Here is a 13,092-nt window from a genome sequence, read left to right as displayed (position 1 = left end):
CCTTACCTTCCCAATAAAAATACTGAATTTCCTGGACAAACATGATATCCTCTTAGTACCTGTATTGTAAACCACAATATATAAAAGGAGAAAGGAAAAAAGGAAAGAAAGAAAGAAAGAAAGAAAGAAAGAAAGAAAGAAAGAAAGAAAGAAAGAAAGAGAGAGAGAAAGAGAGAGAGAGAAAGAAGAAGGGAAACTGGGGACATTGGTGGTGGGAAATTACACTGGTGAGGGGATGGGTGTTGGAACATTGTAAGACTGAAGCCCAAACATGAATACCTTTGAAACAGTCTATCTCATGGGCTGGAGCGATAGCACAGCGGGTAGGGCGTTCGCCTTACACGCAGCCAATATGGCCGACCCAAGATCGATTCCTCTGCCCCTCTCGGAGAGCCCGGCAAGCTACCGAGAGTATTCGATATGCCAGACACAGTAACAACAAAGTCTCCAATGGAGACGTTACTGGGCCCACTCGAGCAAATCGATGATCAATGGGAGGGCCTTTACCTCGAGCAAAATCTCATGGTGATTCAATTATTTAAAATAAATGAATAAAAATAACGTTGTTGTATCTGTATTAAATCTGAAGTAACTAGGACCTGAACTCATATGCTGACAGCAAGAATGAGAGCAAAAGAATGAATGATAAAACTATAATAAAGGTAGTCACTGGGTACTTGATTCTATTTTCTGTGATTTCACTAGGAGTTCTTCACTCAATATCCATTTTAGGATTAGACACGGATAGATATGGCTAGAAGCTTATTTATTGTTACACAAAATCATATCACAATTTGAACCAGAATTCAAACCAAGAATTATTTGGCCACCAAAACCCATATTCTTTTCTTTAGTTACACAGTAGACTGGCAACTAATGTTTTCATAAGATTAAAATGTTTTGCCATAAATACTCAAAAGCTTAAGACAGCAGAAATATCTCCTTCAACCCTTCGCATTACAGGAAATTAAAGAGCCTGGGTTATAGGCCCTAAATATCTTATGTCTTCAGCAAGTTTTATTTTTCTCAGAGTACCATCTTAAAAAGCACTGCAGCAGCCAAAATCTTTTATCTTAATGAATATATAATGCCAGAGAGATTATTCACTGGGTTGAAACACACGGTTTGCCTGTAGGAGGCCAAACCCTTGCACCACACGGTCCCTTAGCTGGGAATGACCTCCAAGCAGAGAGCTGGGAGTAGCCCCAGAACACCACTAAATGTGGCCTAAAACAAAAAAGAAGAATAGTAAGAATATATCAGTAGGATATACACATAACTACTTTTTATAGGAATTAAAAATTAGAAATATACAAATATTAATTCACTTCAAAGTGATAAGATACTTACTGGCTATTATATGTATATTGTGGAAAGTGTTTCAATACAAAAATACGAATGCTATTTCACACTTTGCAAATTTGTAAATTTTGGTTTAATTAAAGATGGCTGCAATAAAGTATCTAAATTTTCAAGAAGTTTTACTTACTATTTATTTTATTTTCTATTACAATACATTGCTTTGGGTTTTGGAGATGAAAAAAAACCCCACCTTCAAAGAGATGACAGATAACTGGGGGAAGAGGGCATCACATCCTAACTGAAAACTCAGCTGGGTTCCAGGGTACTCAGGCTGAATTTTAAACATTATGTTCAAAACGTTTGTATCCCTCCAACTGCTGATTTCCTAAGTACTTGAACAAACGAAAGTATATACAAAGGTAATGAATGAATATACTACTTAGAATGTTGAAATGTCTAATTGGGGGCCCACAGGATGGCTAGCAGCTAAAATTGCCTCATTATGCTTTTGATTCTTGAGGTCACCCACATGCCTCATGCACAGTCATTCATGCAGCTGTGCAACCTGGGACCCCTTTTACAATTGAATGGGATCTCCAGCACACAGCCAGCTGTATATTGCAGCAGGGTGCAAGCCCCAGCACGCAATATAACTGAATATGCAAGAGCACAGCTACAAGAGTACAATTCGCTGCACACACATGTGCAAACAGCACAACAAACATGCTTGGCCTAGCAAGGACCAAGTTGAGTGTATGAACATCACAACCAGATGTGCAAAGCCTCAGGAAGCACTACAACCAAGGGTGTAGCCAAACATGTAGAACCCTGCCATCAAGATGATGGCAACAAAGGGAAAGGGAAGGGGGAAGAAATCTAACGTATACTGATACTCCCCTAATTTAGAGTCCTTAGAGATATATCTGAGAGTCACTTCAAATGTACATGAGCCCAAACTCTACCCTGTATTCTTTATAATCTGTTGTGAAGTACAAAGCAGGGAACAGCAAAAAAGCAGTTCAGACTACAACAGAACAGTTGGACAACGACAAAAAAATAATACAAGCTCCATAGAAATAGTACAGCAAGCAGCATGCTGGCCTTGTATACAACCAATCAGGATTCAATCCTGGGAACCACATATACGCCCCCAAGCCAGCCAGGGGTGATCCATGAACATAGAGTCAGGAATAAGACCTGAGCACCCATGCTGGGTATGGCTCAAAAACTTAAAAAAAAAAAAAGCGGGGGGGGGAGGGAGGATAGGGGGTGGGGCGGCTGGGGCAGCAAACAGTTTCTGCAAAGCACCACACAAAAAAACATTTCAGGTTTGAGGATGACAGTCTACACACTTCACTCTGTCCTTGTAAAATGAAAGCCACTGTCACTGTCCTCCCATTGTTCATCGGGCGGGCCCAGTAACGTCTCCATTGTGAGACTTTGTTGTTACTGTGTTTGGCATATCAAATACGCCACGGGTAGCTTGCCAGGCTTTGCCGTGTGGGCGAGATACTCTCGGTAGCTTGCCGGGCCCTCTGAGGGGGCGGAGGAATCGAACTCGGGTGGGCCATGTTGGCTGTGTGCAAGGCAAACACCCTACCCGCTGTGCGCTCCAGCCCATTTACAGAAACAGGTCAGGCCAAATTTGGTCCTAAGTTTGGTTGAAATTGATAAGCTCAAACACTGTAACTAAAATAAAGATACTTTATAAAATCACATCCATTTCCACTTTGCTACTATATAACTCTTCTAATCTAAACTGTCATTTTAAATTCTAAGACAACAACATATCTTATTTTCATGGAGTAAAAAAAGGAATCAGTTAATGCTTAAGGGAACTTCCAACAAACTAAAAGCAATTCAAATATCTTAAATGTATTTAATGTCTTATATAGAAAATGACAACATATTACAATAGAATGACAAAATATTCCAAAATAATAACTCTCAATAGAACATTTAAAACTTTTTTTTACTGAGACCAGAGAGATTGTACTAGCAAGTAGGGCGCTTGTATGGATGACCCAGGTTCGATCCCCAGCACCCCCATGTGGTCCCCTGTGCCTGTCAGGAGTGATCCCTGAGTGCAGAGCCAGGTATAAATCCAGAGAACAGCCATATGTGGCTCAAAACAAAAAAAAACTTTAATTTTGGGGAATAGCTGACAGTGTTAGGGGGCTATTCCCAGCACAGCTCAGAGACTATGTGGTGCTAAAAATTGGCAAAAAAAAAAAAATACTTATATAAGAAAAATTTTTTTAATTTTTGGCTCACACCCAGAAGCATTCAGGGCTTACTCCTGGTTCTGGGCTCAGGAATCACTCCTGGCAGGGCTTAGAGGACCACATGCAGTGCTAGAGATTGAACTTGCATTGGCCACACATAAGAAAAGTGCCTTAGCCAGTGTACTATCTCTCCAGTCCCCAAAATAGAACATTTAAAGTTCATAAAATTCGCACAATTTTGAAACCCCAGCTATACCAAGTGATAAACTAATATGAAACAATAAAAACTTACACATCACTGAGGAAAATGCAAACTGACAAACCAATTAGAAAAAAAGTATATGCTGGTAATACTGAATATTGCATAAGTTAGAAATTGCACTTCCAGGAATATATACAGAGAAAATTCCAAATCTATAAGAACTCTCAAAAATATCTGTTTACTAGTAAGTGGATAGTCATAACAAGGAATATAAGACGAATATATATATAATAAATGCATGGTTCAAATACCCTATGCACACACACATCACCTGTGAAAAAATAGACAGAAAACAAAGTAATAATGACACACTAGATTCAAGTTAGGTGGGGTGGAGAAAGGGCTCAGAAATCATAGACAAAGCAAGTGGAATGGGGAATCTAATTTTGATAAATTCACTATTTTCTTTATACCTTTTTGCCTATGTAAAATATTTCATCAAAGTTTTTAACAAAAGTTGTACACAAATAACTTATTTTATTGACTTACATACAAAAAAAAACCCGGCATGTTCTTCCAAACCAATTTTTTAACCAGTTCAAACATAAGCAAACATTAGTTTTATTGTTTATTCAACCACCTTACAATACTAAAATTAACTTATCTTTGAATATATAGCGCCACCTTGTGTTCAAATGCTCGTGCACTACTATAAAATTCAGAGACACCTGTGTTTTTACATGTGGGTCACTGAAAATATAAATTCCTTTGTTCTGTGGCATAAAGTTTCACTTTATTAAGAAAATGGACAGCACAATTACAATAGAAAACTATTTTATTATGAATATGGTAATATTTTATATTTCTACTTAATGATGTTCTTTTAGTTTTTGGTTTCACTGCATTCAGACTCTACTTTTATCCTTGATTTTAACTATATAAATTCTTTCACGTAAGGAAAACTCAAATTATAGATATTAAAAATGCTAACTAGATACATGGCTCTGTGTTAAAATGTACATCTTGTGTGCATGAGACTTGGATTTGATCTTCAGCAGTATTAAATAGGAAAAAAATAAATCCTAACACATAATTTCATACAGAAACTTACCTTTGAATGTGTGATTGATAAGGTGTCCACCCATACACGCCAACCGCCCCACTCATATTTGACTGCATGGTAAAGCAGGATTCTGAATATGGCATATACCATTTCTGTTATCTTTTGCTCATCTGAATTCTGAGGATTAAAATAGCAGAGAGAAAGCATCCACTCCTGCCACACAGAGCACTGTAGCAAGCTCCTAAAAATAATAAAAGGGTTATTACTTTAAAAAAAATCACTTAGAATTCCAAAAGTTAAGAGTTCAAAGCTATTTTTAATTCTATTTATTTTTACTTTGTAAACAGGTGAAAGAGAACAATAACAACAACAACAACAAATACCAGCTTTTATCTATATATTCAAATCAACTAAAAACTCGTTTTAACTGAATCATACACGACAAATATAACCTTAATAGAAAAAGTCATGAAAAAGTTTCATGCCATTTCTTTTCTTTCATTTTCTTTTTTTGTTTAATTTTGTTTGGTTTTGGAGAGAATTCCCAACTGTGCTCCAGAGCACAGGAGCCACTCTTGGTATTACTTGATCAACCAGGCTGATGCTTCAATACAAGACCCTGAGGATGACGTAGTTTGGTTCTTCCCAGTGCCAGAGACAAGACCACCACAGCGGTACTCTGGGGTCTCCAAGACAAGACCAGAGGGTGATGTGGAGCTGGGGCTCAAACTCAGTCTAGTGTCTGCAAGCAAGTATCCTTATCCCCATCTACTCCCTGGGTCCCACAGTATTTCTTAGAACAAAAAGGGCTTATTTGAAGCTAGACTTGAACACAATAGATAAATGCTTTCTGATCCAGTTTACCTTCTGTTTTCTCTACTATTATTAAAAAGTTTAATCATGTCAGAAAGGAAGGCTCTGCGAACTTCCATACTCTCTTGACACTGGGGAGAATTTCGAAGTAAGGTCGCAATTACTTTCAGAATTTCTGTAAGACAATTCACAAATTAGTAAAACCAAAAGCACAATTTAAAAAATCATAATGGAGATTATAAATATGTTACAATTTCTTTAGTTTCTATGGCACACTCATTGACAACATCTTCTATTATTAAAGAAAAAACACCATCACTTGTAGAAAAGAATGATAATGCATTCTCTAGAAAATATCCATGAACAAAAAAAATTCCATTTCAGTGGAATGTAAAAAGTACAAATTTTTGTTGAGAGGCTGTACCCGGCAGTGCTCGGGGCTTAATCCTGCTCTCTGCACAGAGATCACTCCAGGCAGGGCTTGGGGGACCACATATGGTGCCGGGAATTGAACCAGGTTAGCCACATGCAAGGCAAGTTTCTTGCCCACTGTACTATCATTCCAGCCCACAAACACTGTAAAGTAAATAAACTAAAATTATAAGGAAATTTCATAATGCTGAAACTGCTTTCTCTTCCTAATTTCTGCCCACCAATAATCCTGATTTTTTTTCTTTCTTCTTTTTTTTCTTTATTTTTGAGGTGCTGAGAATCAAACCCAGGGCCTCATCCATGCAAATCTATTCTTATAATGTACCCCTGGTTCTAACAATGCTTTTCTTAAAAAATAAAAATGCTACTAATATTAAAAAGAGGGAAAAAAACATACTATATACTACCTGTCTTATCTAAGTATAACAAAACATATGGTCTGAAATTCTTCATTAAGACATCTCCCCTATAATCACATATACTACATCACTTTATGTAACATATAAACATATATAACATAAAAATATATATAACATATATACTTGAGGTTTTCAAAAACAATAACATAGTATCTCTGAAGTTTGAGAAAAACTAAAAGACCTGTGTTTTTAAAATTCAATTGAAGTATAATAGCATAAACAATTATAAAGTAATTACATATCACAATTACATAAATAAGTATCATTATTAAAAATCCAGTAAAAAAAATACATATACTGAACAAGTACTTAATTCTAAATATCAAGAGTTAACATTATGTTCATATACTAAGAAGATGATAGATAATTTAAATTCCAAACTTAGTCTTCTTGAATAGACAGTAATTTAAGAAGAAAGTTTACTTCCATGGTACATTGAATTTAACATGATCTCATTTAATAGCAGAGTCAAAAGTACTAAAATCTGAACACACAGTAAGTTAAGATTTTGTGTATATAATATTTCAAAAGTTCAAAGTAAACATTTCCATATAACCTATGGCTATTTCAAAGGTAACATTAACACAAATAAAACTAGTACTATTATACTACCTATAAAAAAATATTCTTTAATTGTTTGCAAAAAAGCCATCTTTTAGGTTTCACACAGAATTTTTCATAAATTTAGAAAAATTAAATTTTTTTCTCCATTTTTCTACTTCTATAAAGTATAAGGGTTTAAGAAACAGATGAAGGTGCTCAAATAGTATAAACTTCCAATTATTATATGGTTTAATTAAGTTCTAGGGATATTATATATACGGTATCTGCAAAAAATACTACATTGTATATTTGAAGATTGCTAAGTAGACATAAAAAATTCTCACCACACAACACAAAAAATTGCAATTATTTGCTAGTGACCGTATTATTGTAATATTTTCACCCGAGTTTGATTCCTCCACACCTCTCAGAGAGCTCAGCAAGCTACAGAGAGTATCTTGCCCACATGGCAAAGCCTGGCAAGCTACCCGTCACTTGTTGGATATGCCAAACACAGTAACAACAAGTCTCGCAATGTTACTGGGCCCGCTCCAGCAAACTGATGAACAGGAGTGACAATGACAGTATATATCAAATCATTTTACTATATACCCTAAAGTCTTATCAACCATATCTCAATAAAACTGAACAAAGTATATATATATAAAAAATACATACGAGGATTCTGTATCTTTACTGAAGAATCAGGATCTGGATGCTGTTTATGTATCACCTGAGTACAAATCTGTTCTATAAGAATCTACAAAAGAAAAACAATGGATTTTATTACCATAATCACCGTATTAGCATGATTACTAATAAATTTTAACAATACAAATCAACATAAATTGCAAAGTCCAGTAAGGTGCTAAATAAATACTCACGGCATATAAAATCATTTTAACAATATAAATTTATTTTGACCTAATTATATAGTCAAACATCAAAAAGTCCATAAGAATCAGTAAGCACAAATAACCCCTCTATATCTTAATTTAAAACTTAATAGATTTGTTAAAATGTAGCCACATCAAGTTGCCATAACTAATTTCAAAACTGTTCATCAGGGGCACAAGAGGTGGCTCAAAGAGCCTGAAATACATACTCTGAATGCACAGGTCCCAGGCAAGTTTGATTACCACAGACTCGGATGACAACACCACAGATACAGAACTAGATCCAAAGACCACTAGGTTTGTTGAGCAATTTTGTTTTGTACAGAAAAAATAATGTACATCAAACATAAATGGCTTTATTTTTTCTAGACACTCTTGACTCAATTTTATAGACATTTTTAAATAAGAAATTTGTAAGATAAAATTACAACTATAATCCTACCTCAAATAAGACATTGTAGGTGGTCATTGTGATTAAATTTGTCTGAAGCATGAGTCTTTCAGCTAGCAATGAAAACAATCCATGACCAAGCATGACTTCAGCTTTTCTTCTATAATGACATAGAAAGAATAATTTTATTATCTAACTTAGCATCATTGTTGGTGAATAAGGCTTAAATATGGTTACTGATACATAAACAACAAATTCTAATTAAATACCTTTCTCAATTATCTAAAACCTAAAAGATCACACAATCTTTAGGTAGAGAAATAGTGAGCACACCTAGTAACAGTTAAAATTTTAAAAATAAATTTGACTATGCCATAATAGAAAAAATCTAGCCAAAATATTCATAGCATTATTTGCTTACTAGTTGCTAGTATCTGTGAGCAACGCACAAAAATCTCCTAGGATAATCATCTAAAACCAGTAAGTAGTTAAATAAAAAAAAGAGAGAGAGAGAGAGAGAGAGGATAAAAATCAAATTAAGAAAATGAGTACTACAAAGATAAAACTAAACTTCCCACACAAATTTAGAAAAGGAAAGCATAAATTTTAATTCTACCCAGAGATTTGTTCATTTTTTCTGAAAATGATTGAATAATAAATACTGTAGGCTTCATGGACCATGCAGACAGTGCCACAACAACCCAAAGCTCCTGTTATAACATGACAGCAGTCACAGATTATTAGCAAACAGATGGAAACAACTTAGCACAGCTGGTTACAGTAACATTTTACTTACAGTCAGCAAGCTGGATTCAACACAAAGACCACCGTCTACCAATATTTTTATATCCCCCAAACTGTTTATTTTTATAACAAATCGATTTTGGCATAGAGAATAATAAATAGGATAAGAATGTCTGAATTCAGCTAAGAAAAAAATGTAGGAGAATTAGGAGTTTTTAGTTATGCATATAGCAATATACTATGTGATAAACACCCAGATTAATGTTAGATTTATAGTACAGATAAAGCACATGATAACGAAGATATTGAAAAAAGTCTCCATTGCTCAAGAATCCAACTTATACGAAGTTGACACTGTGAAAAAAAACTGAGCAGGAGCCAACAGTACAGCAGGTAGGGCACCTGCCTTGCACATGGCTGACCAAGATTAAATTCCTGGTACCAAATATGGTCCCCAAGCCCCCAAACAGGAAGGATCCCTGAGCACAGAGCCAGGAATAAGCCCAGAGCTGGGTGTGGCACTAAAAGAAAAAGAGACAAATTTACATATATAACAAACTAAATTCTGTTCCTTCTTTATGGCTCTTTGGCAATGGAAATAAACTTATACAGCATTTCAGGAAGAAATGTAAGAAATAAATCAGAATTTAAATACTTGCAAATAAATATAAATATAAAAAGTGACAGATACCATTCCATTTAAAATTTTCTTGATACTTACTTAGGGGCCAGGTGTTTTAAAAAATAACCCATTGCCTTGAGAGCTTGTACTCTGATTCCTTCACTGGTTGATGCCATAAGTTTATAGATAACACTGAATAAGTAAAATAAAAACAAATTACCCTGAGTATTTCCCCAAAACAAATATCTAAGACATGTAAATGTGCATACATATATATTTTTAAATATATTCAAATTACTCTAAAACTAATTTCAAGATACAGGCAAACTTAATATACATTTCTATATCTAAAAGCTTGCTTATCAACTATGTTTTCTTCAGGAAAAAATACACTATTTTATGCATGTATATTTGTATATATATATATATATACACACATGAAAAATAAATACATATATATGTATATAGACACTCATCAGCGGGTAGGGCATTGCACGCAGCCAACCCAGGTTCAATTCCTCCATTCCCCTCAGAGAGCCTGGCAAGCTACTGAGAGTATCCCGCCCACACAGCAGAGCCTGGCAAGCTCCCCATGGCGTATTCGATATGCTAAAAACAGTAACTACAAGTCTCACAATGGAGATGTCACTGATACCTGCTCGAGCAAATCGATGAACAATGGGAGGACAGTGCTACAGACACTCATCTTAACTGGAAAAATAGTAGAGAAGGGAAAAGCACTTGTCTTGCATGTGGCCAACCTGAGTTTGATTACTGGCACCCATATGGTCTCCTGAGTCCACCAAGAGTAATCCAGGAGGACAGGGTCAGGAGTAAGCCCTGAGTATCACTGGGTATGGCCAAAAAAAAAAAAAAAGGAAGGAAAAAAAGAGGGAGAAAAAGAGGGAGGGATTTTAGTTTTGATTAAAAGTATTTAAATGGAGAAAATATATACAATGCTATAACTAAGAAAGCAAGAATATATAAATATTTGTGACATCAAAGTAAGGAAAGCTATCAGGGATATTTAAAAAAAAAAACTATTACAGGGACTGTAAGGAGAGAGCTCAAATGACAAGAGAGCATATTCTGCATATAGAAGCCCTGGTTTGAAGTTCAGCACCACTAAGAGTGATCCAGAACACTGAAGAGTATAGCCCTTCAAAAAAACACACCAAAACTGGTACAGAGCGGGAGATGGGGGGTGGTGGGTATGTCTTAAATAATTTCAGAGGGTCAAAACTTAAATATGCCACAACAATTATTAAAATTTATATGGGCTGGAGTGATAGCACAGCGGGTAGGGCGTTCGCCTTACAAGCGGCCAACATGGCCAACCCGAGTTCGATTCCTCCGCCCCTCTCGGAGAGCCCGGCAAGCTACCGAGAGTATTCGATATGCCAGACACAGTAACAACAAAGTCTCCAATGGAGACGTTACTGGGCCCGCTCGAGCAAATCGACGATCAACGGGAGGGCCTTTACCTTTACCTTTACCTTATATGGTTAATAATAGATCTATGTGAGGTAAAAATAGAAATTCAAAGAGAAATAAACGAGTCACTGTCACGTTTGGAGACTCCAACATCCTTCTTTCAGAAATAAACAGATCCAGAGGCCAGAAAATTAATAAACACATAGATGAGCTCAACACTACTGTCCAAAAAATACAACTGACATTCAAACTCTACTTCATCCCACCACAGAAAAATACACATTCTTCCCCAACCATAAAACATTCACAGGTATACCACATTCACGACCATAAAGCACAACTAAGCAAGGGTAAGGATTAAAAATTACAAAATGACCACAAAGGAACTAAAATTAAAATAGCAAGAAAAGTCACTGGAAAATCCTCAATTCTTGGAGAATAATCAACTTCTTGTTGGGGGACAGGAGTGGAGAATCACTGAAGCAATGCACAGATACTCCTAGGGCCACTCCCCAAGATGCTCTGCTTGGTGCAACTCCGCTCAGCAGTACAGAGACCTACCTGGGCCACCCATGCAGAACTTGAGGATTACATGGTACCAAAAACCAAACTCAGGACCTCATATGTACCAAGGCAGAATTCCACCACTTACACCCTCAACTCCATTGGACTAGAGTAGGCACAGAGATGAGTGGAAGTTCATGGGTACTTTCTGCCCCTCAATGCCAGAAACGAGTACAAATGTAACCTATCCCATAGAACATAATAGAAAGTTTTAATAATAATATATGTCAAAGAAGAAATCCAAAGAGATGTGAAAAGCACTTTCAACTAAATGAAAATTAAAACAACCTCAAAGTCTATGTGATGCAGAGCAAGTTCTTGGAGGAAATATTACTGCCTTAAATGCAAATATTAGAAGTTTTTGAAATCAATAATCAAAATTTCTCCCCTGCCCTCAACTAAATAACAAAAGACGAAATCCAATCCACAAGCAGAAAAAAAATCAACAAAATTTTAAATAGAAAGCAGAGAAAAATCAATGAAAGAGTTGGTTTTTCGAAATAATCGGCAACACAGATATGCTTCTAGTCAGTTTTCTTTTCAAAAAATGTAAAAGGCAGGTGTAAACAACTACTAATACCACAGAGTAAAAGGGGGACAAAACTACATACACCAAGGACATTAAAAAATCAAGGAAAACTATGAACTCAATGATCACAGACTCAATAATCTAAAATTGAACCAATTTCTCAAAATATATGATCTACCTATGATCTGAAGAAGCATGTCTCCAACTTAAGAAATTAAACCAATAATAAATTACCTTCCAGAGACCAGAGAAATAGTAAGCAGGAAAGACACTTGCCTTGAACAATGTCAATCTACATTCAATCTCTGGCATTCCAGATGGTCCCTAAGCCCCATCAGGAATGATCCCTGAGCACTGAGCAGGGGGTAATCCCTAGCACAGCCAGGTGTGGCCCAACTCCCCAAGGAAAAGAAAATATATATACATATAGTTTATTTATATATTATAGATATAGATACATACCTTCCAAATAAAAAACTCTAAACACAGTTCCAGCTATCACACTCTCTAGAATTTACCCATAATACTAAACACACAAACACACACAAACATATACAAATACACACACACACACATATGCGCATGTACATGAGTCAACAACTACCAATCATGAGAAAGCTCACAGAGCTGTAGCACATGCTTCGCATGCGGAACCACTGGCTTCAATCCCTGGCACCACATTATGCCTGGGGCACCAAGCTGGGAGTCAGTTACTCAGATCTTCCCATACATGAAAAGTTCATTCAGGGTGAGCTAGGTATGCAGGGAAAACTACCACAACCACAATCTTTTCCATTTTAACATGTCCCTGTTAAATTTTTTTGAGGGGGGCAGATGTTTGGGCATACTCAGTGATACACAGGCTTCAAAGTTTTAGCAGTAAGGCTGCTGTAAACATCAAGTATTTTTGTTA

At 36.0% G+C, this 13,092-nt stretch overlaps 1 protein-coding gene across 2 annotated transcripts in view; it reads right to left on the bottom strand.

Annotated features, from left to right (window-relative positions):
* The window catches only part of LRBA (LPS responsive beige-like anchor protein), a 600,455-nt gene that overhangs the window by 494,931 nt on the left and 92,432 nt on the right, over positions 1 to 13,092 (bottom strand). For both annotated transcript variants that reach the window (XM_056119139.1, XM_056119141.1), the window contains exons 17-21: positions 9,752 to 9,844; positions 8,338 to 8,446; positions 7,678 to 7,759; positions 5,657 to 5,780; positions 4,841 to 5,033 (exon numbers count right to left, since the gene is read on the bottom strand). In XM_056119139.1, the coding sequence (XP_055975114.1) occupies positions 4,841 to 5,033; positions 5,657 to 5,780; positions 7,678 to 7,759; positions 8,338 to 8,446; positions 9,752 to 9,844 (601 nt within the window). The remainder of the gene's footprint in view (positions 1 to 4,840; positions 5,034 to 5,656; positions 5,781 to 7,677; positions 7,760 to 8,337; positions 8,447 to 9,751; positions 9,845 to 13,092) is intronic.

The sequence above is a fragment of the Sorex fumeus genome, unplaced genomic scaffold (assembly GCF_029834395.1).
Source record: "Sorex fumeus unplaced genomic scaffold, SorFum_2.1 ptg000039l, whole genome shotgun sequence".
Classification (NCBI taxonomy): domain Eukaryota; kingdom Metazoa; phylum Chordata; class Mammalia; order Eulipotyphla; family Soricidae; genus Sorex; species Sorex fumeus.
This window is presented reverse-complemented; position numbering and strand designations above follow the sequence as displayed.